This window comes from Taeniopygia guttata, chromosome 33 (assembly GCF_048771995.1).
Source record: "Taeniopygia guttata chromosome 33, bTaeGut7.mat, whole genome shotgun sequence".
Classification (NCBI taxonomy): domain Eukaryota; kingdom Metazoa; phylum Chordata; class Aves; order Passeriformes; family Estrildidae; genus Taeniopygia; species Taeniopygia guttata.
This window is the reverse complement of record NC_133058.1, coordinates 2,813,847-2,841,220: the sequence shown is the minus strand read 5'-3', so window position 1 is coordinate 2,841,220 and position 27,374 is coordinate 2,813,847. Positions and strand designations below refer to the sequence as shown.

General features: G+C 54.1%; 1 protein-coding gene across 2 annotated transcripts in view; it reads right to left on the bottom strand.

The window, feature by feature from the left end:
• Positions 1 to 22,311, bottom strand: part of LOC140681273 (uncharacterized) — a 319,254-nt gene extending 296,943 nt beyond the window's left edge. The window contains exons 1-3 of one of the 2 annotated variants that reach the window (XM_072920810.1): positions 21,283 to 22,311; positions 8,256 to 8,258; positions 6,666 to 6,824 (exon numbers count right to left, since the gene is read on the bottom strand). In XM_072920810.1, coding sequence (XP_072776911.1) covers positions 6,666 to 6,824; positions 8,256 to 8,258; positions 21,283 to 22,271 — 1,151 coding nt within the window. In that variant the 5' untranslated portion in view covers positions 22,272 to 22,311. The remainder of the gene's footprint in view (positions 1 to 6,665; positions 6,825 to 8,255; positions 8,259 to 21,282) is intronic. The other variant, XM_072920811.1, reaches the window with a different exon arrangement.
• Positions 22,312 to 27,374: the final 5,063 nt, after the last annotated feature.

Below are 27,374 nucleotides of genomic sequence, written 5' to 3'. Positions count from 1 at the left end.
AGTTCATCAGGGGGATGCTGCTGCTTCCAGAGCCTGGCCCCAGCATCCCTGGGCGTGCAGGGGCCGCCCCAGTGGCACACGGGGCGACTGCTGCACTCTCGCCAGCACCTGGGACATGTGTACAAACTCAGGGCTGGACAAGAAGCCACTGGTGTTGGAAGAGGGCAGCAGAAGCCCCGGCAAGGCCTGACCATGACATGCAAAGCAAAAACCCACTCAGGGCTGGGGGAAAAATCATCTCCTTATCCTCCCTGCCTGCAGTGCCCTAAAAATATTATGAAGCCAAGGCAAACAAGGTGAGTGGAGCAGCCCAAGCCCTTCCTCTCACCTGCACACCAAACTGGCTGGTGCACTGGTTCTGGCTCCCTCCTATGCTACCCCCACCCACGGGTGCTTTTGTCGGGCTGGCTGCTGCTGCTCCAACCCCAGCCCCAGGCAGAGTGGTGGGCAAAGGCTGCCAGTGGGGCTGGAAGATGCCTCCCCACCCAGCCCCGCTCAAAAGCAACTCAGGGGAAGGTTCAGTACCCTGACTGGCAGCAAAAGGGAGAATCCTCGCTGCCACACCCAGCTTGGCCTGTGAGATGTTGGGCCATGAGGTGGCGGGACCGGGAGCACACCCCTGCCCAGGCTCACCTGCAAAGTGAGTGTAGGCTGTGTCTTGCAGGTAGGTGCCGCAGCCAAAGTCGATCAATTTTGCCTGGCCAGTGGCCAGGTCAACCAGGATGTTCTCTGGTTTGATGTCGTGGTGCAGGACCCCTCGGCTGGTGCAGTGCCGCACGGCCTCCAGCACCTGGCGGAACAGCTGCCGTGCCACCTCTTCAGACAGGAACCTCCGTGCCCGAATGAAATGCAGGAGATCCTGAGACCGCTCCGGCCGCTCCAGCACCATCACGATGTTGTTGGGGAGCTCAAGCCACTCCAGCAGCTGGACCACACCAGGGAAGCCAGTGGACACCTTGTCCAGCAGCACGATCTCCAGGGGTGCGCTGGTGCCGTCGGGCTGCGGGAGGACCACGGTGCCGCCAGTGGGACTGATGTCCTGCCAGGGCTGGGGAACCCCTCAGCCAGCCCGGGATGCTCTGTGCCCTGCGCTGGCCCCACGCCCGCTCCCCATCGAGGGGTCCTGGTGGCTTCCCCCATGCCGGGCCTCGCCTCATCCCCGCCCGGCACGGCCCGGCTGTTCCCGCTGGCCCCGCTCACTCACCAGTTCGTCCCAGTGCCGGACGCGGTTCCGTGGCACCCTTTTGATGGCCACCTGCAAACCAAAGGCAGCACCGGGTTCAGCTCGCCGCCCGCCCTGCCGAGCCCCATCCTCCTGCTTCCTTCTCCTTCTCTTCCTCCTCCTCCTCCTCCTCCTCCTCCTCCTCCTCCTCCTCCTCCTCCTGCGCCTCCTCCATCCCCCTCCTCCTCCTCCTCCTCCTGCGCCCGCCGCCGGCCCCGCCGCTCACCGGGGCACCGTCCGAGAGCCGCGTGGCTGCGAAGACGCTGCCGAAGCCGCCGCGCCCCAGCAGCGAACCCACTCGGTAGCGCTGCTGCAGCGCCTCCTGCGCCTTCCCTGCGGGCGGGACGCGGCTGTCAGCGCTCGGCCCGGGGCCAGGAGCGGCCCCCGAGCGCCCCTCAACCGCCCCGGGCCGGCCATCCCCAGGCCTTCGGTCTCGGGAACGGGACACGGGAGGCTCGGGGCCGGCGGCCGCGCTGCTGAGCAGCGGCGGAGCTCGGGCCGGGGAAGCCGCGGCGGAGGCGGCAGCGGCCGTGCCGCGTGTGTCCTCCGCGGGGCCCGGGAGGAGCCGGGGCCGGGGCCGGGGCCGGGGCCGGGGCCGGGCTCGGGCCAGGCGGAGCCAAAGGGCGGCGATGCCCCAGCCCCAGGCACTGATGCCCGCCCAGCAGCGCCACCGCCAGCACGCCCAGAGCCGGGCGGAGGCGAGACCGCGGCGGGGCGGGCGGGGGCGGGGACGGGGCAGCCCCGCCCGGGGCCGGGGGCGGGCCGGGGGCATGGCCCGGCCCGGCATGGGGGAGAAGGAGGCGGGGAGAGGGGAGGGACAGCGGGTGAGGGACACCGAGAGGAAGGTGTCCCACAGCCGGAGAGAAAGAAGAGAAAGAGAAAGAAGAGAAAAACTGCTTTTGCTGCCGCTGCTGCCGCCGCTGCTGCCGCCGCCGCCGCTGCTGCCTCTGCAACTGAAGCACCGAGGCCGTTTGTCCGCGTGTCCGTTCCCCGCTCGCCCCACGGCCGAGCCCCGCGCGCCCCGGGGACAGCCCCTTCCTCTGTCCAAACACGGGAACTTTGCCCTGTTCAGCCCAGACCCAGAGTCCTGACTCCTGCCCAGGGGCACAGGAATCCCCTCCGCTGTGTCGGTGCTGTGCATTGTCCTTGCTGAGGTTCAAACACTATTGGGGCACATTCCCTGGGTGTAGGATTTGTACTTGACCCAAGAACTGCACTTACCTATCCATCATTGATTTCCAAAAAAAACCCCCCAAAAAAAAAAAAGCAAAAAACAAACAAAAAAAAAAAAAACAGGGGAAGGTAAAATGTGTGTAGCTCATGCTATTTTAGAGTGTCTAAAACTTGCCAAATTGTGGATCTTAGAAGTGAGATCCATTTGCAATTAATGGGAGGGGGAAGTAGTGTAAGACGGAAAAGGGGAGCATAAAAATAAACAGAGAAAAACATCTTGGATTATTTCTTTCCATTTTCATTTCATTTCTTAAAAACTCTTTCAGTTTTCCCAGAATCTTCTCCACAATCCTGTTTGCTCTTTCCAAGAACCTTTGCTGGAGAATGAGGAAGCTTTGAGCAGTTTCTGGCACAAGATGTGCCACCAGCTGCAGCTTCTCTTGGCTTCCCACACCGTGTGTGCAGCTCGACTCTTGCAGAAAAGTGGGACAAATATTTGAAGAATTTTACAACTTGTTCTTTCTTTTCCTTGTGGGCTGGGCAGTTGTGCCATGGGTGAGATTTTCACTGTTATTGCTCTAGCCTAAGAAACCATGACGGGCTCCCAGGAATTGTCAGGGAATGCAGAGAAAGAATCTCCTGAGCCTGCAGCCAGAAATGGAGAGCAGTGTGATAATCGTTCCAACATGCCCGTGGACATCTTGAAAGTGATGTAGAAGATGAAAATGGGCTGACAGAGGGAGTTTGTTTCTGTGTTCAGTTTAGAAGCTTCCACCTCTCAAGCACTGATATAAATCAAGAGTACAATCAGTGCATGGAAAGCACCAGAACAAGCTGGACCCCTCAGTGGATGGCTGAAAGAATCTGAAAAGGAAAAAAGCAGGGAATGATTTTGTGAACTTTCCCTGTACAATGGAACATTTTTACTAATAATTTCCAACCCATTCCCTCCGCTTTTGTCCTTCCTAACAAGGCCATTTTCATCCCAGATTCCCCATGAAGTAAGAACCCTGAGCTTGTGGAAGTGCCTGAAAGATGCCCTGTTCCTCTGCAGGGACACTCAGGCTGGAGCAGGAGCCCTCTCTGGAGAAGCCTCCTCCGAGCTGGAATTTGTGCCGTGCTGGGAGAGGAGGAGGAGGGGGAGAAGGCTGGGCACTGTGTGGCAGGAGCAGGGATTTGGGCCGCAGGACATTCCGTCTGTGCCGCTGCCCCACAATGGGCGGGAACGCTGTGGGGATAACTGGGGGGCACTGGAGCAGAATATGGATGGCACTGGGGGGAACTGGGAGGGCCTGGGAATGAACTCAGGTGTATTGGGAGGGACTGGGCTGTACTGGGATGGATTGGAGGGGCACTGGGGCTGTACTGGGCTGTACTGGGGATGAACTGGGCTGTGCTGGGAGGGACTGGAGGGGCACTGGGGCTGTACTGGGCTGTACTGGGGATGAACTGGGCTGTGCTGGGAGGGATTTTAAGGGCACTGGGGCTGTACTGGGCTGTACTGGGGATGAACTGGGCTGTGCTGGGAGGGATTGGAGGGGCACGGGGGATGTACTGGGCTGTACTGGGGATGTACTGGGCTATACTGGGAGAGACTGGAGGGGTTGAATGGGCTGTTCCCGTCTCTGCTGCCTCCCATTTGCCGAGGCTCCCGCCCATCACGCCATCAACCAATCAGCGCCATGGATCATGGCTTTGGGGGCGGTACCTGGAGCCTGCGCCATCTTTTCTTTTGCCTACAACTCCCGTCATGCTCTGCGGCCCCATAGAGCCCCATTAAAGCCGGGACTACAACGCCCATCATGCCCCGCGCACCACAGACCCTCGGTATCCGCCCCCATCTGTCCCACAAGTGTCCCCCAGACCCTCCGGGATCCCCAAGTGCCCCTCAGCGCCCATTCGGGACCCCCAAAATTTCACTGGCAAAGTACAAAAGAACAAGAAACTTTGGAAAAGCATTTAATACAAACCCAATCCAGTTTAAATCACTTGTCATAGGAGTAACTTCATTCACTCAGCCCATTTAGTCTGGAAAGGTTTAAAGGCTTAAGTTGTTCAGGTACCCAAAAATGTTCCATATAAACAGCATTAGAAGGAGAGGAAGGAGAGACAGAGGAAGACAGAAGCTCCACAGTGTGGGAATCCAGGGCTTCCCTCTGGCTGCCCTGGATTGCCTGGGACCCTGGCAGGGGTCAGGAACCCCCTGTACAGAGCCCCCAGAGACACTGTCTGTGATCTCTGTCCATGGAAAAGAGTTTTCAATCCTACAGGATGAATTACAAGCTCTGAGTGTTTGATACGAGTAATAATTAAGTGTGACACGAGTGCAAAAGTAAAATTTTAGGTTTCTAGATTAGGGGTTCAGAGGGGACAAGATGGAGGAAATTGGGTGTGTTTTGTCCTTTTTCTCCTCCTTCATGCCCTCCATGTTTCACGGGAAAGGCCTCACAGCGTTTTTCACAGACAGCGTCCGGACGTCTGTAATTCTTTGCTTTTTATTGTCTTGTAATTGTCCTAACTCTTCAATTTTTATTACTCTAACTGTTAATTTATTACTCTAATTATTAAACTTTATTCTTATTAAATTATTAAACTCAGGGATGCTGAGAGGGACAGGAGGGGCTTTGGTGCGTCCTGGTGAGGTGAGGAAGGGATGAAGAGGGAGGTTTCGGGGGATCCTGAGTGGGCTGGGAGCGACCAGGAGGGTGCTTGGAGGGGATTGGGTGTCTGTGAGAGTTTTTGGGGGGTCCTGACCCCTGTGGACCCTCCAGCCCGGGCACAGGGAGGGAATTTATTAATTACCAAACCACGGGGACAACAGACCCAGCCCGGGCACAGGGAGGGAATTTATTAATTACCGACCAAACCCACGGGGACAACAGACCTGAAACATAAACTTTAAGGCATTTAGAGATTTTGAGGAGCTAAGATTTTAGTTAGAAATAAGCGTTACTAAAGTTAATTAAAATAAGAATAATAAATGAGTAGGCCTTGATGAAGTTAGGAGTTAGTAGTTAACTAATAATTAATTGCTTGTCAGCACAATGTTTGGTTAGCTGGGTTTATAATGAAGAATATAGAAACTGATAAATAGCTTTTAGGAACATAAGACAATTGTGGCCTCCTCTGTTCTGAAACCAATTGAAGACAAGGAATGGGAGTTCTACCAAGAGTTCATTTGTCATACTCGCATTGAAAAGGTAGAAAGGTCAGAACGAGGAAGACTTCATTTACTTCTTCATTTTGGGACCCCTCCCCATAAAAGGGACCACCGACCCATTTCAAGGGACAAACTACGCATGCTTAATAGCTTTTGGAGTGATTAGCGTACGAAGCGGGGAATGGGATGTACCAAAATTATGAATATGCATTTGTATTTTGTATATTCAATACTTGTATGGATAAAAAGACTCTGTAATCATCTGGAGGGTGTGGTGTGTATTTGGGAGTGACCCCATACAGAATAAACATACACTTTCCAACTCTAAACTGTTAGAGAGTTTTTGTCCGTCACAGTTGGATATCGATACTAGATCAATATCCATATTTCTTTAATAAATCAGACCCAGCCCGGGCACAGGGAGGGAATTTATTAATTACCAAACCACGGGGACAACAGACCCAGCCCGGGCACAGGGAGGGAATTTATTACCAACCAAACCACGGCAGCACGAGGAGAAGGGAAAGAAATCCCTCCAACACCTTGCCCCCACCCAACGGGGATCACCCACAACAGGGTTATCCACCAAGGAGAGACAGTTGGATAAACGAGTTTAGACCAAAGCCAATTTTATTGTGTGTACCAGGTGTTTATACAGGGATTTACTTGTAGGGTGCTTATATAGGGCTCTGGTTTTGGTACAATTTCCCATTGGTTACACATTCCTCATGACATGACATCACCTGGTAACATTATTTTATCACAAAGTCTCACACCACGTTGCTCAGTCACTTCTTGCCCAGAGAGACCTAAACTGTGTCTGTGTCTCCCACAGTTTCTGCTCAGTCAGGCCTCAGATATCGGGCCCCTTTATCAGCTCCATTGCTTTACTCTCTGTTTTATTCCCCATACGGGGGCACCAGGGCTCTGCCCAACGGGGGTCACTGGGGATCATCCAGCCCGGATCCTCCCATGGGGGATGGAGCTGGAGCAGCACACCAAGCTCTTCCCTCACTCTCTTCCCTCACTCCAAGCTCTTCCCTCACTCTCTTCCCTCACTCCAAGCTCTTCCCTCACTCGGGGCACTCACAGGGCTTCCCTTAGTGGTACCTCCGTTGGTGCTGGGTCAAGTGAGAGCTCTGTGAGAAGCTCTTCCCACACTCCCCACACTCGTAGGGCCTCTCCCCGGTGTGGATCCTCTGGTGCCGGATCAGGTTGGATCTCCAGCTGAAACCCTTCCCACATTCCAAGCACTTGTGGGGCTTCTCCCTGCCACGAGGCTTCTCCACCAGCTCCGAGCTCCGGCTGGATCTCCGCCCGCCTTCCTGGCTCAGGGGGGCTCTTTCCTCCCCGCAGCTCCCTGGGCTGGGTTTGCAGCTCCTCCTCCTGCAGCATCTCCGGGGCTTTTCCTCCTCCTCCATCCAGACACGCCCAGGGAATGAAAAATCCTGGTTTGGGGAAAAAAACAAGAGGAGAGCACCTTGGACTGGATCCTTGCTCCAGTTCATCTCAGGAAGTCATTGGGAACCTTGTGCCTGTAAGAACCTCCAAAACACCAAGATTCAGCCCAAAAATCCCACAAACTGCAAGATACAGATCAAAAACTCCCCAAACATCACAACTCAGCAAAAACCTCCTCCAAAACATAAAGATTCAGCTGCCACATAAAACCAAAGCAACAACATTTAGCCCAAGAAAGCTCAGAAACACCAAGATTCACCCTGGGAAAATCCTGGATTCCCCTCCACAGTCACCTGCTGCATGTGGGGGGAGAAACACTCCTGGGGCTGGGGGGAGGCTGCAGATACAGGGAGGAGTGGAACCTTCTGCTGCTTCCTCTTTCTGCTCCTCCTCCTCCTCCTGTGTCTCTCCTCTTCCTCCTGCTATTCCTCATTCTCCTGCACAATCCCACCCTCTCCTGCCACCTGCACCGTTTGACCATTCTGTTCCTCAAGCCTGCTTCTCCTTCCCTTCTCCTCCTGCCCCCAGGCCCAGCACCCACTGCCGGCTCCCTCTTCCCCCCAGACCCACAGCATCCCAGCCGAGGGGCAGGGATGGAGCTGGGGCAGGTCGGGCTGGGGCAGCGCTGGGCTCTCGGCCGCTCCCGCCCGCACTCGGTCCCCACTGCAGCCGCTCCCGCCAGGACAGCGCGGGGGGGCCCGGCCTTGGCGCTGCCCCACTCCCACCTCCCCAAATTCCCCTCGGGGGGCGATGGGGCCGAGGGGGAAGGCTCAGAGGGCCAGGGAGCTGTAAACAAGGGAGTGACAGGAGAAGGAATCGGTTTCAGAAAATGTTATTAATTGATGACACAGACTGCTGCTCAGCCAAGGCCCTGCTCAGTTCATGAACTTCCAGAAGAACAACAAAGACTTAACAGAGCCATGAATATCGTTTGCTATAAAAAAGTGGGGAGCATATTAAGTTGGGTATGTAGTAGGTGGATTGGGAAGTCTGTAGCTCTCAAGCACTTCAGCCAGTGGGGAAAGCAGAGGGAGATGTGGCCAGGAGAATTAGGATGAAAAGGAGGCTGTGTCCTCCAACAATTGGAGAGATCCCATGGGGAATGTCCCATGGCCTCTCCCATTTTTAGAAATAAAATTACTTTCGCAGGACTCCTCTGTCTGCTTTGGACAGAATCCTCTGGTGATGTCAATTTTCCCGCACACCCTGGGGCAGGGAGTGCAGCTGAAGGTGCCTCACCCACTTTGGGTGATCGGCTCCCTTGGCTGGCGGCGGCACCGGGGATTGATTGGGGACCCGGGAGTGACCAGGAGACAGACGAGTGACACATCAGGGGGGTCTGTGAAGAGTCAGCAGGGAGAGAGCACTGAAAATCTCATCAGTGAGTGCCCTGGGATCTTTGGGGAGTGAACATGGCAGGGCACCCATGGAGGGGAGAAAAGGGAAAGCCAGGGAGGGGTCCTGGCCAAAGGGAGGATGACCCCAAAATGTCTCTGAAGGGTTCCTTGGGAGAATGCTGAGGTGGTTTGCACATTCCCCCAGAGGTAATTAAGGACATGGACACCCAGGGGGGCAATAAGGGAAGTGGAGAAGGGATTTGGACAACAGGGGATGGAGGGTGTTGGTGTGCTGGGAAGGGATCGGGTGAAGGGGAGTGTGCAGCAATATGGTTCAGGCAAGAAGCAGCAGGAGGAATGTGTGTGGTAAGAAAAAGGATGATGGCAAAGAGGAGGAACAGAAAAATACTCAGGATTGGGATGTTTTTCAGCAGGGTCTTATCCTGACAATTTGCCAGCTGATACTTTGAATTCCCAGTTTCCAGGAGAGGAAAAGCAGGAGGTCAGGATGTCAGGGGTTTCTCTGTGGTGGGCAGCGGCAGCAGCGGGCGCAGAGGTGCGGGACCGGGAGCAGGGCTGGGGGCCTGTGGGGAGCTGCGGGGCCGGGCCGGGGCTGTGGGGCAGCCGGGGCTCAGCGCCGGGCGCTGCCTGAGCCCACCAGCCCCGGGCAGGGCCGGCAGTGGCCCCCGGCCCCCAGGAGGCTGCGGGACGCCCCGGCCGCTGCCCGGCCCCGGGGAGCTGCCGGCCCTGCCCGCCGGGGGGGCCGCCTTTGGACACTGCGGCAGGACAGGCACCGGCTCTGCCACACGGGCTGTGCAGGGGACCCTGAGCACAAGGAGCAAAACAAAGGAACCTCTGGGAAATGCAGAGTGCACATGAAGGATCAGGATTTTCTGTGAAGGATTTGGCTTGGGTCCCTGCAGAAAGGAAAGATTTTGCAGAAAGCTCAGCAGCTCTCAGAGGATGAGCACCCACAGGCAGTGACCGGGGCTGCAGGAGTGGCACAAGAAGGCCCTGCAGCACTTGGGCACAAAGGCACAGCAGCTGAAGGCAAGGAGGGATGAGCAAAAGGCCAAGCTGAAGGCAAAGGCCATGGCAGAGTTCCCACAGCCCCTGAGGGACCAACCCCAGGGCCCAAGGGGGCCCCAGCACCCAGGGGACGGCGTCGGCCACAAGCACCTGGCAGAGGCATTGCCCTCCTGGCCAGGGCAGAGCCCACCCAAACAGCCCCTGGGAAGGAGTCAGGGCTCCAGCTGCAGCCCACAAGGACACTGCAAGCACAGACAGCAGCACCCTCAGGAGGAGCGAGTCCACCCCTGCATGGACATGGATTGTCAGGGCTCTCTGAGCTCCCATCCCACCGGGGACCCACCACACTGCAGCCCTGGAGAACATCCAGGCTGGGTCTGCATCCAGAGGAGGCCTCTCCTGATGGACACAGGGGCCTCTCCATCCACTCTGAATCTTGCACCTAAGGGGGGAACATTGTAAAGGAATGTTTTCATTATTAAGGGAATAACTGGGAAAGCTGAGCTGGTGTCATTTGTTCAATCACTATTAGGAGCTTTGGAGGATAGGTTTGAAATAAACCAATTTCTTTTCTTCCTACTGTGATGGAAATTAACTAGGAAGGAATTTGATGGTGGCATTGTAATATTGTAAAAGGTGATACAGAGGCTATTGCTGCTGTACCTTTGTGTCAAATGTCTGGCAAGGCCTGTGCTGAAGGGAACCCAGAGGTGTGGGCAGCCCCAGAGGGAAAATTTGATGTGGAGCCTCTCCAAATTACTTGGAAGCAACCAGGACAAGTGGGGGCTAAAAGCAACACCCTGTTCCAGGGGAGGGAAGGAAGGGCTCACAGCCTGGTATGGAGTCCCTGCTAAAGGCAGGGCTTTTGGAGCCAGGGATGTCTCCCTACAGCACTCCTATCCTGCCAGTCAGGGAATCTGATGGCTCCAATGAGGAGGACAAGAAGTGGTAGACACAGCTGCTGTGAAATGGCTGAAATTTCTAGATAAAAAACAACTTTTGAGTATTGAAAAAAAAAGTGCAAATGGCGGAGAAAAACGTTAAATATTTGGGACATATTTTGACTGAAGTTTTGTGGTTGAATGACCCAGAGAAGGTGTGGGCAATCTCAGAAGTAACCTTATCCAGGACCAAAAAGGAGCAGAGACAATTCTGAGAATTATTAGGGAATTACACAGACTGGATTGAGGATTCTCTGTTCTAGCCAGAACATTGTATGACTTTGTAACCCCAGACAGCCTCCATGCTGTGGTATGGACGGGAGAAAGTGAATAAAACTTGAGAAAATGAAAAACCAAAAATATTGACTCCTCAGCTCTGGCTCTTCCAGACTCAGAAAAGAAATTGGAATTGTAGGGGAATGTTCAACAGGGCCATGTCAAAGGAATTCTTGGGGCAAAACGTTTCACCCAGTGGCAACAGTGGCCTCATTGTCTGCAGAATTGTGCAGCCACAGCTTCAACAGGAACCGAGGCCCAAAACCTGATGACAACAGGATCTCCAACTGTTCCAGTCTGCCATCAAGTTCAAGCTTTGATAACCAAAAGAGCCTCGCAATGGATGAGCAGTGCTCGGTTATTACAGTGTGAAACTTGTTCAGTGGCACAGGAGGATTCAGAACTGAGGACAGGGGAAGGGTTTAACCCAGCCTCCTGTTTGAACAGCCCCCAGAGGGGCTGGGAAGAAACCCAGCACTGCATTCAAGTGACACAGCTCCAGACCCAGCCTGGGGGAGATTCAGGAGACATTGCCTGGCCTGAGGCAGAAAATGTCTTTGTGGATGGCTCTTCAAGGGCAGCAGAAGGGAAAAGAGTTCCAAGACACGCTGTTATTGAGGAAAGGGAATCAGACAAAGCCCAGGTTACTCTCCATGGTCAGCTCAACCAGCACAGCTGTGTGTGCTTGTAAGAGCCGGGCACTGACATGCCCTGGGCAGGAAGGCTTCAATATCTTCTGGTGACACCATCTCACCTAACAGGGGGGCAAAAGCAATTCTGATTGCTCAGCAGCCACTGGATCACTTATGAAGGTATCTCTAAAAGAAGTAATTCATAGAAAAGGGATTGTGGAAGCAACAGACTCAGACAGCAGAACTCATTTTCCAGGAAAGATCCTCCAGGGGGTTATGGCAGCTTTAGGAATACAATGGGACCTCCAGAACCCCTGGCACCCCCAGAGCTCAGGCTGGGTACAAAGAATGAAAGGGGAAGAAACACCTTTGGAAGCTGGGGATAGAAACCAAGATGCCATGGGTACGGCTTTTGCCATTGGCTTGGGCAAGAAGAAGAGCCAGACCCAGGGCAGATATCCAATTCTCTCCCTTGCAATTGATCTTGGGAATTCCTTACCCTGAGAATTCTCCACCTAGTGCAGGGTGGAGATAAGGGATGTACATTTGAAGCAGTCTGTGGCCAGAATCCTGTCTCTGGTGCAATCTCTCCCCCAGGAAGCTGGGCTGGCACAGAGCCTGCCTTGGCACTTTGCTGTTACCAACATCCCAGCAGGACATCGGCTCCTGCCTAAGGAGTGCAGAGCAGCACCACTGGTGGCCAAGTGGCGTGGCCCGTGCCAAGTGGCCCCGAGGCCAGAAACAGCCGCCAGCACAGCTGAGCACGGGGGGACCCCTCAGCCTCGGCTCCAGGTCTCTGCAGCCCCGGAGATTTGCACTTCCCGCCTGCTTTTGCTAGAACAAGTCCAGGGAGATCAGTTGGAATTCAAGTATTTGATGATGCAATTAGAAAAAAATGGTCAATTGATGCAGCCCTGGCTGGAGAGAGCACCCAAAAATGAGGAAAAGTTGAACGGCCACGAGAACAAATCCTACAACACCATGGACCAGCCCCTGGGAACCCGAACCAATTCATATCAGGAGGCAGAGAACCCATTTATCATTTCAATGGCATCATTAGATTAAAAGCTGTCCTCAAAGGAAGAACCAACCAGACAGCTCCAGCTCCTGACCTTCCTGCCAACCAATCCACTGAAAGAGGAACACAACATTTCACCAGGGGATGGGATCAGATTATCTGTGAGCAGAAAAAGGAGGAGTTTGTGGAAAACTAAATGGCCCAAACTGCTGTTGGCAAAGAGATGACAAAGGAAAAGTGCTGAAAAAGATAACAAAGGAAATAGGAGAGCAGTTTATGTATTGGTCCAAACATGGAAAGGATGGGAATGGGACACGCTAATGTGGCTCCCCGGCAGAAGAGGGGTTAAACGAATGCTGCTTCTCCTCTTCTGTGCTGCAGCAACTCTCATCTTTTTACCATGCTCCACACCTTGGCAGTGCAGCTCATCCAGCAGCTGAGCCAGGGGATGCAGGCGGCAGCCAGGCCTCCTGATCCACAAACGGCTACAAAAGGACAGGGAATGAGGGCACCGAGAATAATCCCAAAACCAAAGAGGACGCGGGAAGAACAAAACAGAGTCAAGGAGTGAATCTGCCTGGAGAGAGAGCCAGGCACTTGTAGATAAGGAAGCTACGGGAGAAACCCTCAGTTCCAATAAATGTCAAAAATTGACCCAGACAGCTGCTCAAAGTCCCACTACATTCCCAAACTTCGAGGAGAAGAACAAAGGCTTAACAGAGCCATGAATATCGGCTGGTATACAAAAGGAGGGTGCATATTAACGAGGACAGGCAGCAGGCGCATCGGGAAGTCTGAACCTTCCAAGGACCTCAGCCCGTGGGCAAAGGCAGAGGGAGATGCGGCCGGGAAAATGAGGATAAAAAGGAGGCTGCGGACTACAACCATGGCAGAGAGCGCACGGCAAATGCCCCACGGCCTCTCCCCCTGCTCGGCAATAAAGTCACTTTTACAGGACTCCTCGCTCTCCTCCGGCCACAGAAACCTCCGGCGACGGGAATTTCCCCGCACGCTCCCGGCCGCGGGGCAGCCCCCTCTGTCCTACCCACAGCAGCCGGGCCGAGCCAGCGCTGCTCCGGCAGCGGCTCCTGCCCAGGCCCCGGCGGGAAGGAGACCGCGGGCAGCCGCTCCCGCCGCGCCCTCAGCCCGGGGCCGGCACGGGCCGGACACGGCACCACCGACCCGCCGCAGCCCCCTGCCGCCCCCTCCGCCCGCAGCCAGCCCCGAGCCCCCGCAGAACCCAGCGCGGCTCCCACCTGCGCCGGGGCCGCCTCCGAGCTCCGCCGACGCCGCCTCACCGCGCTCCGGCCGCTGCCGCCGCTCCCGGGCCCGCACAGACGCTCCCGGCGCCAATGGCGCCGCTGCCCGCCCACGGCCGCCCTCAGCCCGCCGCCGGGGCCGTGCTGCGCCCCGCTCCCACCAATCAGCGCGCCGCAACCGCGACTGACGGCACCAGCGGCCAATGGCAGCGAGCTGGGGGCGGGCTCTGCGCACGGCCCAGACTCGCCCCGCGCTCTCAGGGCCCCCCGCGCTGCGTGAGGGCAAAGCCGGAGATGAGCAACAGCCCCGGGACGGGCCCGGGCCCGAGGCGGGATTGAGCTGCCCACACAAACAAACTTCTCCGCACCTCCCGCCACGGCTTTCCCGGCCCTGCGGCGTCCGTGCCTCCGCCTCTGCGGGAAGCCCGGGAGCCTCCCTTCTCCTGCCCCTCATTAGTGCATCGGTGCTTCGCTTTCATTTCCCCCAAAAAGGGAAACCTGCCCAAAGCCCTGTGGGTGAGCGGGGGAGGGGAGAGATTTCTGGCAGAAAACTCCCAAGACTCAGAGCAGGATGAGGAGAAGTCAGTGCAGAGCCTTAAATGCAGCTTTCCCCACGGCTCCCTGCTCCCAGCTGCACCTCCTCCCCCGGCAGGGCAGGAGACAGGGAATGGGGCCGTGCTCAGCTCATCCCCCGCGGCTTCTCCCTCTGCTCAGGGACAGGAGTCGTTCCCTGCTGCACCCTGCGCTCTCTCCCAGCCGAGACTTCTCCAGGAACTTCTCCGAGCCGAGTCCATCCCCTGGGCCACAGCCCCCTCCAAGTGCTGCAGCGTGGGTCACTGTGCCACGGGCTCGGTCCTGCCAGGCCAGGCTGCTCCAGCGGGGCCCCTCTGCCCACGGGGTCACAGCCTCCTCTCAGGCATCCCCGAGCTCCAGCCTGGCTCCTGCAGGGGCTGCAGGGGGATCTCTGCATCCCCATGGACCTGCGGGGGGATCTCTGCATCCCCATGGAGCTGCAGGGGGATCTCTGCATCCCCATGGACCTGCGGGGGGATCTCTGCATCCCCATGGAGCTGCAGGGGGATCTCTGCATCCCACGGACCTGCAGGGGGATCTCTGCATCCCATGGACCTGCACGGGGATCTCTGCATCCCCACGGAGCTGCAGGGGGATCTCTGCATCCCCACGGACCTGCAGGGGGATCTCTGCAGCCCCATTGTAATATATGTTATGGAATAATTCGTGCTTATATAAAATATACATCAAGTCAGTTGTGCTTGTACAAAAAGGTTCTTAAAGTTTTAAAATACCAGAAGCAGCAGCCGGGGCTGCAAAAACCACAGATGGCAGAGAAAGAAAGGCCTAATTTACAAATGAAAAAACGTGGCTCCGTGCAGAGATGGGCTCTTTCCGGGGCAATCGAGGAGGCACCCAATGTGATTAGTAAGGGTAGTCAGAAGCTCAACCCAGACTGAATCACAGGAATTCTATCCCTTCCCCCTCCCTCTTCAAAGGGGGAAATCAGAAAAATATTCGGATTATTGGGATATTGTAGATTGTAGATTGAAGGATGCACACAGGCAGTAAAATTTTTGTGTGAATAAACTGACAGAGGAGATGATATAAAATGGAGCAAAGAAGATGGTGAAAAACTAAGAAAAATGAAGTTAAAACTAGCCCCAATCTCAACTTTAAGCTTACCTTCACTAGCAAAACCCTTTCATCTGTACATAAATGAAGAAAAGGGGGTAGCTCATAGGGTTTTGTTTCAGGAGTGGGGAGGAGTAAAGAGACCCGTGGCTTATTTATCAAAGATGTGGGATCCAGTAAATCAAGGCTGGCCAGTGTGTGTTCAAGCTAGAGCAGCTACTGCAATCCTGGTAGAGAAAAGTCATAAACTGACTTTTGGAGGTAAATCAATTGTGTGCACACCTCATGCAGTATGAAATTTCTTCCGATTTGCATTGTGATTTTTATCTTGAAATACATAACTTACTGTACTCTAGGACTGAGAAACTAGTTTACAGCTGTGACATAGAAAAACCTGCCATTAATTTATTTTGAGTTGATGCAGGCTATTCACTCAAGTGGTTCTCAGTGTGTAAAGTTAAACTAAAGGTAACACCAGCTGCTTGGTAGGTCAATGAGAAACATTTTTTCTTCCAGCCAGTCCTTTTTCATGTACCCAAATGTGTTTTGCTTTCTTAGGTTTTTTTTTTGTATGTTTGTTTGTTATTTTTTCTGGAAGTGCTAACTACTTGCAGTGTACCTGGAACAGCAGCTAGAGTTGTTCATGCATGAGACTTCTGAAAAATAGGGCTCATTTTTTCCCCAGACTTGGAGGTGGCTACATATAGAAAAGGGAACCTACAAAGCGAGGTGAAGAAAAGGTTTCAGTATCTTCTAATGTAAGCTGTTAATTTTTTTTTACTTTCAGCATCACTGTGGGTGTGTGGCACATAGCCATTAAAAAGATGGTGGGGGGATCTCTGCTTGCTGTAGGTTTATTTCTTGAATGAGTTAGAGAGCTGTGAGGAAGTTGTGGGCTCCCTGTGTGGATTACCCAGGCCTGCAGGGAGGGCTTGGCCATGATTCCCTCTGTGCTGCAGGCAGCCCTGCAGCGTGGCAGCAGTGGCTTCTTGCCTCTGGTGAGTTTGCAGGCAGGGTGCTCCAGCACTGCAGTGCTCAGGGGCAGTTTCCTATTATGACATTAAGGCTTGAATTCAGGAGTGCCTCTTCCCATCCAGTTATTGTTTGTACCGTAGGAACCTCTTTGGAGAGTGTTTCCTGGCAGTCAAAAAGAGAGTACTGCAGAGAAAAATTCCTCACTTGCTGTCCTCCCGCTGTCCTCAACTCTATTCATATTTTGTCCATTCCCTCTTCAAAATACAGATTTGTAAAACTCATGCTCTGTGTCCTCAGATGCCCTTCCCAAATCAAGCCTTGGCTTCGTTGCAAATTGCATTGCACTAACTAGCATTGCCTTAAATTTGTTTTGGTGCAGGCAGGGTCACTTTGGAAGTAAGTTATTGTTTACTTTGTTCCTGCAACCTTTTCAAGCTTGTGAATGGAAAAATTGTGATAGCAAACCAAGTCTTTATTTTTGCACTGTCAGCTGTGAGTGGCTGGTAGCCTTGGTGGAGGGTGCCGTGAATTACAGGCCTGCAGAACACACATAACAAAAGTAATTTACTTTGTAAGGAAGTTGAAAAAGGGGGGAGAGGTGATTGGCAGACTCACCTCTCCAGGATGTAGGATTAATGTTAGAAAGTGGACTGATATTGGAATGTGGCTGCTGAAATGTTAAGTGAGAAAAAGAAAGAGAAAGAGAGAGAAAGGGAGAGAGAGAGAGAAAGAGAGCGATGGGGAGAGCGAAATAAACCCCCAAGGTCCCCTCAGCCACAGCTATCTGTAAGTTCTCCCCCATTCCTGCTAGGCAGAGTGACAACAAGGAGGGGGGGAAGTGGGGAAGGACAGAGTTAAACCCAAGGCTGTGAACAGGACCACCAGTAGAGAGAAGATCAAGGCAGAGATTGTGACTCTCACAAAGTGGTTTATTGTCTTAAGCAAGATTTCTTTTTTCTTTCTGATTGCTGTTGTTAAGAAGAGAAGGCTTTTGTTCTGAAGACTAAAAGTCTGTAAGACTAAAACAGTTAAATGTTACCCAAAAAGTAAAAGGCAAGAGATGTGATACATCTCATGTTAAAATTGGCCTGGTCTTTTTTATTTAACTAATTATAGCTCACAGGAAGAAGAATTGGTCTCTGCAGCTATTAACACAGCTGGATACAAGAAGAAGAACTGGCTGTAGAAAAAGAGTTTAGTTAAACTCAGAAAGTTTTAAAGAAAACTAATGGTAAAAGCTAATGCAGTATTGTTTTTCTTTTAACACTGTGCTATTAAGAAATCCTTTCCAGGTACCACTGAAGCAGCAATCCAAACCACGGAAAGAGGGTGAATTCATGCCAGCAAAACCAAAGGACTTGTGAGGAAACTTGAGGAATGGACTATCACATCGAAACCGGGTGATACCAAATTGACTTCCAACCAGGACTGGGTGGTAATGGTTTGGGAAGACCCAAATGATCCAAGGCAGGTACAAAGAATAACACCTCACTGAGAAATAAGGCAAAGCTTGCATCACTGGTTCTAAGCCCGGCCTGAATAAACCCTGAGACGCCTCTGACACCTCCTTGGCAGAGGAACACTGCCACTTCAAACAGGAGGGTCGGGAGTGTTTCAGTCAAAGAGTTCTTATAGTCTGGCCTCAGCCTGTGGCTTGTACAGGAAATAAGGGAAATTGCCATCAGTACTATACTGTCTACTTTATTTGATTCATCCCAATACTGGACATGCTAGCTGGGTTACAAGTGAATGTTTAAATTATGAGAATAATTGGCATTGTAGCTCACAAAATCTATGTTCTTGTTGCAAGAGGTATCAGTACTGAATCAATTCCCTATACAGATAGAACCCAAAACAACTGAAGTAACAACTTTGTTTTGTGGATGGATTATTAGTGCCTGTTGAGTGAGAGATACCTGAGGAACGGTGGGAAGCCACAGTTAAGGAGTGTCGAAAAGGACTTGCCTAAAAATATGAGTAAAAAGGAGTGACAAGGGAAGCAGAGGGCAAGCCTGGACTGAGCACTGTACTCACCACCGAGAAGATCACACGTACCTGCTGTGGGAAGCAACCCCACAGGCAGGGGAGGTGGGGGTATAAGCCATGCCAGACCTCTGTCATTCCTGTTTCTGTCTCTCATTTGTTGTCTTTTCCCTTCTGAGATACCAGCAAGATCGTGTCCCAAATGCTACAGAAAGTATTACACGGAAAGGAACCAAAGTTCCTTTTTGTTACACACACCCATGTCAACAGCCACAGACCCACCCAAACTGAGTACCTGCAGGCAAAATGGGGAAAATATTGGATTACAAGGAACTTAGGAAAAAGTAGGAATACTTGGGGCATGGAATGTCCAAAAGGAGAGAGATGGATTTGTTTTACATTTGATCTTAGACATATAGTCCAAGATTCGGTAAAAAGGCAATTAGTAAACAAAAAGGTGAAACCAGCACAGCAGTCTAGCTCTGTATTAACCCCAAATTATATACTGCATTGTATTATAGGACTCCAAGCAGTTATAGAGGAGATAACAAACAAAGCTGCTCAGGCACTGGAATTAATACTGAGTCAGCAAAGCCAAACTATAACTGCAGTGGATTAAAATAGGTTGGCTTTACGCTATTTATTGGCTAAAGAATGGGGTGTACAGATGGTTGAAAATAGATGGCAATGAGGGCGTCATCCTGGAAAAAACAAAGGATATCAGAAAAAAATTATGACCCTGGTATCAGTCCAAAAAAAACCAAAGGGAAATAATGTTAAAAACTAACAGGTGGGGTAATGTATTGAGAATGGGATGGTGGAAGAAATTAGGATTCTTCCTTTTATGTGTTACAAGTGTTTTGATATTTCTTCTTTGTTTAATCCCATGTTTTATTTGATTACCAACAGAGTCCAAAGAATGCAAGAGGATAAGAAATATTGCTCAAGCCAAATGATTTATAAAGAATAAGAGGAGAGATTGTGACAAATGCATATCTATAATTGGCTTTTCTCAAGTGTTACAATGAATATTATATGTGTCATGTTAGAAAGTTTATGCTGTTCCATCGGATCTCAATTCCATATAATCCCAGTCCAGTTTGTCCCAGTCCATAGGATCCCAGTTCCATATTTGATCCCAGTCCCTATTTTATCCCAGACTATATTTGATCCCAGTCCCTATTTGATCCCAGTCCCTAGTTGATCCCAGTCCATACTGCGAGGACGCTGGACTCCAGGACGCTTTGGGTGGATGGAGACGAGAGATCTCTGAAGGCTGCCCTTAGAATATCTGGTTTATTAGAGAGGGTGAAAGGCCCTGCTTGGAGTCACCAGACCTGACCCGTGGCCAGCCCGAGGGCGTGGGGGAAGGGAGAGGCAAGGGGTAGAGGGAGATAAGAGAGGATCCCAAGAGGATGTTCCGGGAGAGGGGCAGTTCCAAGAGAACAGAAGTTCCAAGAGAGCGTCTGGCTCCTCAGGGACTCCTTGTCAGGGGCTTCAAGGTGGGCTGGAACAAGACTCAGGCCAATGGGGTCACAGACTCCTGATGCTTCAGGGGAGGGTTACAGGTGTGGGATGAACCGTACATTGGGGTGAGATCCAACAGTCCATTTGACCCTTGGACCTACCTGTAGGTAAGGGCATTGTTCAACCAGAAGGGGGGATTGTCTTCATCCTGGCCGTACGATTGTGTTCTACTTGTGCAGTAACTACGGTTTGGTATGTCACAACTTGTTACCATCTCAGTCTCTGTATTTTCTAAACCTTTTGCCAGGCAGTCATATTTATAAGGCTTTCCTATTTGAGCTTCCCCAACACATATGATCCCAGTCCATAGGATCCCAATCCATATCTGATCCCAGTCCCAATTTTATCCCAGTCTATATTTGATCCCAGTCCATAGGATCCCAATCCACATCTGATCCCAGTCTCTATTTGAACACAGTCCGTAGTTGATCCAAGTCTCCAGCTGATCCAAGTCCATATGATCTCAGTCCCAATTTGATCCCAGTCTGTAGGATCCCAGTCCCTATTTTATCCGAGTCCCTTGTTGATACCAGTCCATAGGATCCCAGTCCATATTTGATCCTTGTCCGTATTTGATCCCAGTTCAGTTCATTCCAGTCTGTAGGGCCCCAGTCCCTAATTTATCCCAGTCCCTAGTTGATCCTAGACCACAGGATCTCAGTGCATATTTGATCCCAATCTCTGGTTGATCCCAGTCTATATGGCCCTGCACACATTCCAGAGGTCTGGAATTTCAGCTCCCAGCCAGGAAAAGACATTCCCTTTGCCCTCGAAGGCAAAGCTCTTGAGAAGGGGCTGAAAGCCAAGTGGAGCAAAATCCTACAGAGACATTTCACTGCTGGCCTCCATAACTTCAGCTCCAGAACTAAGAATTAAAATAATAATTGGGAAATAAAATAATTAAAAAATCAGGGTTAGGTCATTGGGGGCAGAGGGGGCAATTAAATTAGAGGAGGATTCAATTAAATCAGGGGAGGATCTTTGGTGGTCCCTGAGGAAATTAAATTGGGGGAGGATCTTTGGAGGTCCCCTGGGTCAAGGGAGACACCGAGAGAGAAACAGAGCAGGTAAAGAGAGGTGTGAGGGAAAGGAGGACACAAACACAATCAGCTGAGAAGGTGGTGCCCTGAAAAACAGAACTGCCACGGACTGGAGATGAACGGCAAAGAAATCACTAAGTCTGAAAGTTTTATTTGCTATCAAATACATCCCAGCCACCCAGCCCCACACAATCCCCATCCCACCATTCCAAATTGGGATCCCACTTCTCCCAATCTCCTCCCAAACCCATCTCACCCTGGCAGCTGTGTATTCGAGTGAGTTTGGTGTGGGATTGTTTTTTTTTGAGGTGGGAACAAACAATTTGAAGAGGGTTTGAGCCTCTGTGGTTAAAATTCAGCTGTTTTCAGTGGGATGTGAGTGGTTTTCAGGTGAAAGATTGATCCCTCTTGGCTTTTGGAGCACAGAGAGATTGAGAAGAGAAAAAAATGAAGGTCAACACAAAAGGAGAAGCAGCCAGGTGTGTTCCCAACATGGATCACAGGGAATGTGGGTCACCAGGGCTGTGCCCAATGTGGGTTCTCCAGTGGGGGATGGAGTTTAGCTCTTCTCGCACTCGGGGCACTCGCAGGGCTTCCCTTACCGGTGCCTCTGTTGGTGTTTGGTCAAGTGAGAGCTCTGTGAGAATCTCTTCCCACACCGGGGACACTCGTAGGGCCTCTCCCCAGTGTGGATGCGCTGGTGCCTGAGGAGGTGGGAGTTCTGCCTGAATCCCTTCCCACAGTCGGGGCAGCGGAACGGCCTCTCCTCTGTGTGAATCCGATAGTGCTGGAGGAGATGGGAGGTGGTCTGAAACCTCTTCCCACACTCAGAACACTCGTAGGGCCTCTCCCCAGTGTGGGTCCTCTGGTGCTTGATCAGGTGGGAGCTCCGGCTGAAGCTCTTCCCACAATCGTTACACTCATAGGGCCTTTCTCCGGTGTGGATGAGGCGATGCTGGATGAGTTTTGAGTTGTCCCTGAATCCCTTCCCGCAGTTGGGGCAGCAGAAGGGCCTCGCCTCTGTGTGAACCGGATAGTGCCGGAGGAGACAGGAGCTGGTCTGAAACCTGTTCCCACACTTGGAACACTCGTAGGGCCTCTCCCCAGTGTGGATCCTCTGGTGCCTGATCAGGTCAGAGCTCCACCTGAAGCCCTTCCTACACTCCCCACACTCGTAGGGTTTCTCCCCAGTGTGGATCCTCTGGTGCACAATCAGGTCAGAGCTCCACCTGAAGCCCTTCCTACACTCCCCACACTCGTAGGGTTTCTCCCCAGTGTGGATCCTCTGGTGCACAATCAGGTCAGAGCTCCACATGAAGCCCTTCCCACACTCCGAGCACTTGTGGGGCTTCTCCCCATCATGGAGCTGCTCAGGGACCCCCAGCTCCGAGCTCTGGCTCCATCTCCGGCCGCCTCCCCGGCCCAGGGTGGGTCTTTCCCCCTCAGATCCCCGCAATCTGCGTTTGCAGCCCCTCCTCGTGTGGGATCTCCGGGGCTTTTCCTCCCCGTCGGGTTCCTGCGCTGTGGAGCCGCTCAAAACGGCCTCTTCCACCAGGTTCTGCCGCAGGGATTTGTCCTCCCTGCTCTCCATCCTCAGCTCCTGCCCTGGGGGAGGAAGGACAAGGAGAGGCTCTTCCTCTTCCTCGCAGCCTCCCAGGGGCTGGCAATGGGAAATCCTGGTTTGGGGAAAACAAGGGATGAGCACGTTGAGATTGAAGCTCCCTCTGTCCCAGTCCATCTCTACAAGTCCCTGGCCACCTGGGCTCCATAAAAACCTCCCGAACACCGAGATCCAGCCCTGAAAAAGCCTCCCAGGAGTTCCCCGTCCCTGCTCCCTCCCCTTTGCTGTTCGGGGCTCCCCCCTGTCCCAGCTGCTGGGGTCACACTTGGATTGGGGGTCCCCCTTCTCCTCGCTGCCCGCCCTCCCCAGGCTGCCGGGAGTCCCAGCCATCCCAAAAGCTCCCCCCTCTTGGCTCTCCCCATCCAGGGGTGCCGGGGCTGTTTGGGCTCCCGGGCTCCCTTCTCCCCTTCTTCCCTGCTCTGGGCTGCCGGGGCTCCAAGGAGTCCCCCCAAGGGGCCTTTTCCGCTCAGCTTCGCAGTTCTTCCTTCTCCAAACATCCCCCCAAAAAACCCAACCCAGGCACCCCCCAGGAGACCTGGCCTGAGCTCCCCCTCCCCGCTCACCTGCGGGATGGGGGGCGATGATCCCACAGGTGGGGGCTGCGCATTCAGGCAGGGCTGACCGCGCGCTTCTCTCTGCTCTGCTCCATCCGCTTTTCAACCTCCTCTTCCTCTTCCCGACGCCCCTCCTCTTCCATCCCCCCTCCTCCTCCTCCTCCTCCTCCTCCCTAAGCCCACCTCCTGCTCCTCCTCCATACCTGCCCTTCTCTCCCTGCCCTTCCTTCCCCCTCCTCCTGCTCTCTAACCCCACCGCCTTCTGCATCCTCATCCCTCATCTTCCATCGCTCCTCCTCCTCCTCCTGCTCCTGTGTCCCGTCCCCACCTCCTTCTCCTCTTCCATCCCTCCCCTTCCATACCCCCTCCTCCTCCTCCTCCCCATCCCCACCTCCCGCTCCTCCTTCATCCCTGCCCTTCCCTCCCTCCTCCTCCTCCCCCAGCAGCAGCGACACCCTCGGTTCCCGTTCCCGCAGCCCCGGCAGCCCGCGGCAGGAGCGGGGATGGAGCCGGGACAGGTCGGGATGGGCAGCGCGGGGCTCTCGGCTGCTCCCAGCCGCTGTTCCAGGGGGGAACCCGGCCCGGGCCAAAGGAGAGGCAAACTGGGGAAACTGGGGGCTGCACATCCAAACTGGGGCTGCCTGGGGACCCTGCCTGGGCACTGCCGGCCCTTGGGGCTCCTCTCAGGAGATCAGGAGGGGGGAACGCACAGAGGGCTCGGGGATGCCAGGAGTGGCAGCACTGGGAAGGACTGGTTTGTACTGGGATTGTACTGGAATCATACTGGGAGCAGCTGGGCCCATGCCAGGGCAGACTGCAGTCACCCCGAGGGAGACTGGGATCATACTGGGATCATACTGACACAGAGTAGGAGCCTACGGGGGCCAACTGAGACCATGCTGGGGGCAAATGGGATATACTGGGAGTGACTGGGAGCATGATGAGGGTGACTGGGAGCAGCTGTGAGCAACTGGGATCATGCTAGGAGCAACTGGGAGGAACTGGGAGTCACTGGGTGCCTGCTGGGGATGACTGGAAACGACTGGGCTTATACTGGGATCATGCTGGAGGTGACTGGGATCATACTGGCAGTGAGTGCCACGACACTGAGGCTGACTGGGAACGGTTGTGAGCAAATGGGATCGCGCTGGAAGGAACTGGGAGTGAGTGGGAATATGCTGGAAGGAACTGGGGGACACTGTGAGAGACTGGGAGGGACAGTGAGGGTGAAAGGGGCAACTGGAACCGTGTGGAGCACAACTGGTTCATATTGGCACTGACTGGGAGCACACTGGCGTCATCTCTGGATCATACTGGGAGGGACTGGACTAATACTGGGAGTCTCTGAGAGTGACTGGGAACACACCATGCACAGCATCCCTGTACTGGGGGTGACTGGGAGCAACTTGGAGCACTCTGGGAGCAAATGGCATCATACTGGGATTGACTGGGCTGATGTAGCTGGAGGCAACTGGGACCATACTGCGAGTGATTGGAAGTTACTGGGATTATACTGGGACCATACTGGGAGTGCTGGCATGTGACAAGGATCATACTGGAGGTTACTGGGCTCATACTGGTGATGAAAGGAAGCAACTGGGATCCCACTTTGGGCTACTGAGAGCAACTGAGAAAAACTGGGATCATGCTGCAAGCAAACTGGAGGAATTGGGAATGACTGGATGCAGGCTGGAGACAACTGGGACATACTGGGCATGACTGAGATCATACTGGGATAACAAGCACCTTACTGGGATCACTGGGAGTGTCTGGGAATGACCACAGAGATGCTGAAGGCAACTGGGATTTACTGGAGATGTCTGTAACCTTACTGGGGTGACTGGGAACACACTGGGAACAACGGGGACCATGCTGGGGAGAACTGAGAGCGAGTGGAAGTGAGTGGGTCTACACCGGGGACAACTGGGCATGACTGGGACCATGCTGGGAGAAACTGGGATCATATGGGGAGTGATGGGGTTGATACAAGGGACAACTGGGGGCAACTGGGATCACACTGGGGAGAACAGGAAGCAACTGAAAGCATGCTGGGGGCAACTGGGATCCTACTGGATCTTACTTGGAGCAACTGGGATCAGGCTGGAAGCAATTGAGGACAACTGGAGTGACTGGGAACATGGTGGGAGCAACTGGGATACACTGGGAGAGACTGAAACCACAGTGAGGGTAAATGGGAACAACTGGAACCACAGTGGATGACAATGGGAGCAGCTGTGCCCATGCTGGATTCATACTGGGATCCTACTGGAACTGGCTGGCATCATACTGGGAATGACTGGAAGTGTGCTGGCTGTGACTGGAACCATGCTGGAGGTGACTGGGAGCAACTGGGCCCACACTGGGAGTGACAGGGAGTCATTCTGGGCAGGGCTGGAATCATACTGGGAGTGACAGGAACAATACTGGGGGGGACTGGGTGCAGCTGGGACCATCCTGGGAGCCACTGGGATTCCAGCAGGTGTGAATGGATCCTGGCTGGGGGTCACTGGGAGCTACTGGGCCCATGTTGGGAGGAAAATCTGGACACATTGGAAGCAACTGGGACCAACTGGAAGGTACTGGAACCGTTCTGAGGGGACTGAGACCACAAATGGGGAAACTGGGTTCATACTGGGAGCGACTGGGACCACACTTTGGGCAACTGCCAGAAACTGGGATCATGCTGGAATCAACTGGGAGTAACTGGGAAAGACTGGGATCATTCTGAGGTCACCAGAACCTTACTGGGCCAACTGGAATATACTGGGAGTGTCTGTGACCATACTGGGGGGACTGGAACCACACTGGGAACAGCTGGGACCATGCTGGGGACAGCTGAGAGTGAGTGGGACCATGCTGAGAGGGACTGGGACTATTCTAGGGACACCTGGGATCATACTGGGAGGAACTGGGAACAACTGCAACTATTCTGGCAGCAACTGGGATCATACTGGGATCACAGTGGGAGCAGCCGGGTCCATGCTGGGTGAGACTGGGAGGAGCCAGGTCCATGGAGGGTGACAGGAATCATATTGGGATTGACTGGGAGTGGCTGTGAACAACTGGAATCATGCTGAAAGTAACTGGGAGGAAGTGGGAGGGACTGGGAGTATGCTGGGAGTGACTGGGAGTCATAGGGATCATACTGGTGGTTACTGGGGTCATGTTGGCATTGACAGGGAGCAGCTGGGATCACACTGGGGGGCACTGGCATCATACTGGGAGTGACTGGGATCATACTGGGATTACAGTGGGTGCCAAGGGACCCTGACTGGGGGTTACTGGGAGCTGCCAGGCCCATGCTGGGAGCCAAATGCACACACACTGAGAGCAACTGGGAATGACAGGAGTCATGCAGGTGACAACTGGGATGTACTGGCAGTGACTGGGATAAAACTGGGGGCAGCTGAACCATGCTGAGGTAACTGGGAGTGCCTGGCAAAGACTCTGGGAATGTTCCAGGCAACTGGGATGTACTGGGAGTACCTAAGAACATGCAGGTGGTGACTGGGACCACACTGGGAGCCACTGGGAATGTGCTGGGGGCAACTGGGACCATGCTGGGGGCAAGTGTGAGTGACTGGGGCCCTGCTGGGGGAGACTGGGATCATACTGGACTCATATTGGGATCATACTGGGAGTGACTGGGACTATACTAGGAGCAACTGGGAGAAGTGGGAACACACCGGAGAAAAGTGGGAGCAACTGGGACTTGCTTAGGGCAAATAGCGTCATAATGGGGAATGACTGAGAGTGACTGGGCTCATACTGGGAGAAACAGGGATCCTGCAGGGAGTGAGGGGAAGTGAGCAGGGTGATACTGGGACCGACTGGGCTCATCCTGGGAGTGCCCAGGAAACTGGAAGCACACAGGGGTAGGAACTGGGCTCCTGCTGGGAGCAGCCCCTGGCGGCCCCGGTACCCCCGAACCCCTTTCCCGGCCATGCCGCCCCTCCAGCCCCAGCACCCCCATTGCCGGGTGCCGGCACTGCCAGGGGTCCCCCCTCTCGGGGTCCCCGCTGGGGCTCCTGGGGCTCTCCTCTCTCTGCGCTCCCGCCCAGGGAAGCCGCGGCTCTCCCGGGGCTCCCCAAATCCGGGGTCCCCACGCGGCCCCGGCAGAGCTCGGAGGGCCCGGCCGGGAAGCCCAACCCGCACCGCGGGGGGACCCGCATCCCCCCGGCCCCGCCGGGGCTCTGCCGCCACCCGCACCGGGACCCCCCAAAAACACCTCCCGGGGACCCCCGATGTCCCCCCGAGGGCAGCTGCGGCTCGGCCTTGGAGCCCCGCCAGCTCCAAACATCCCCCCAAAAACCCCAAACCCAGGGAGCCCCGGGATATTTGGGGCGAGCTCCCCCTGCCCGGGCACTTGCGGGATGGGGGCGACGCTCCCGGGGTGCTGCGAGTTCAGGCAGAGCCGGAGCCCCGCGGTTCATCCTCCCCGCTCCTCCTGCTGCTCCCGCTGCCGCTCCGCCTCTTCCTCCCTCCTCCTCCTCCTCCCCGCAGCCGCGGGAGGGGCGGG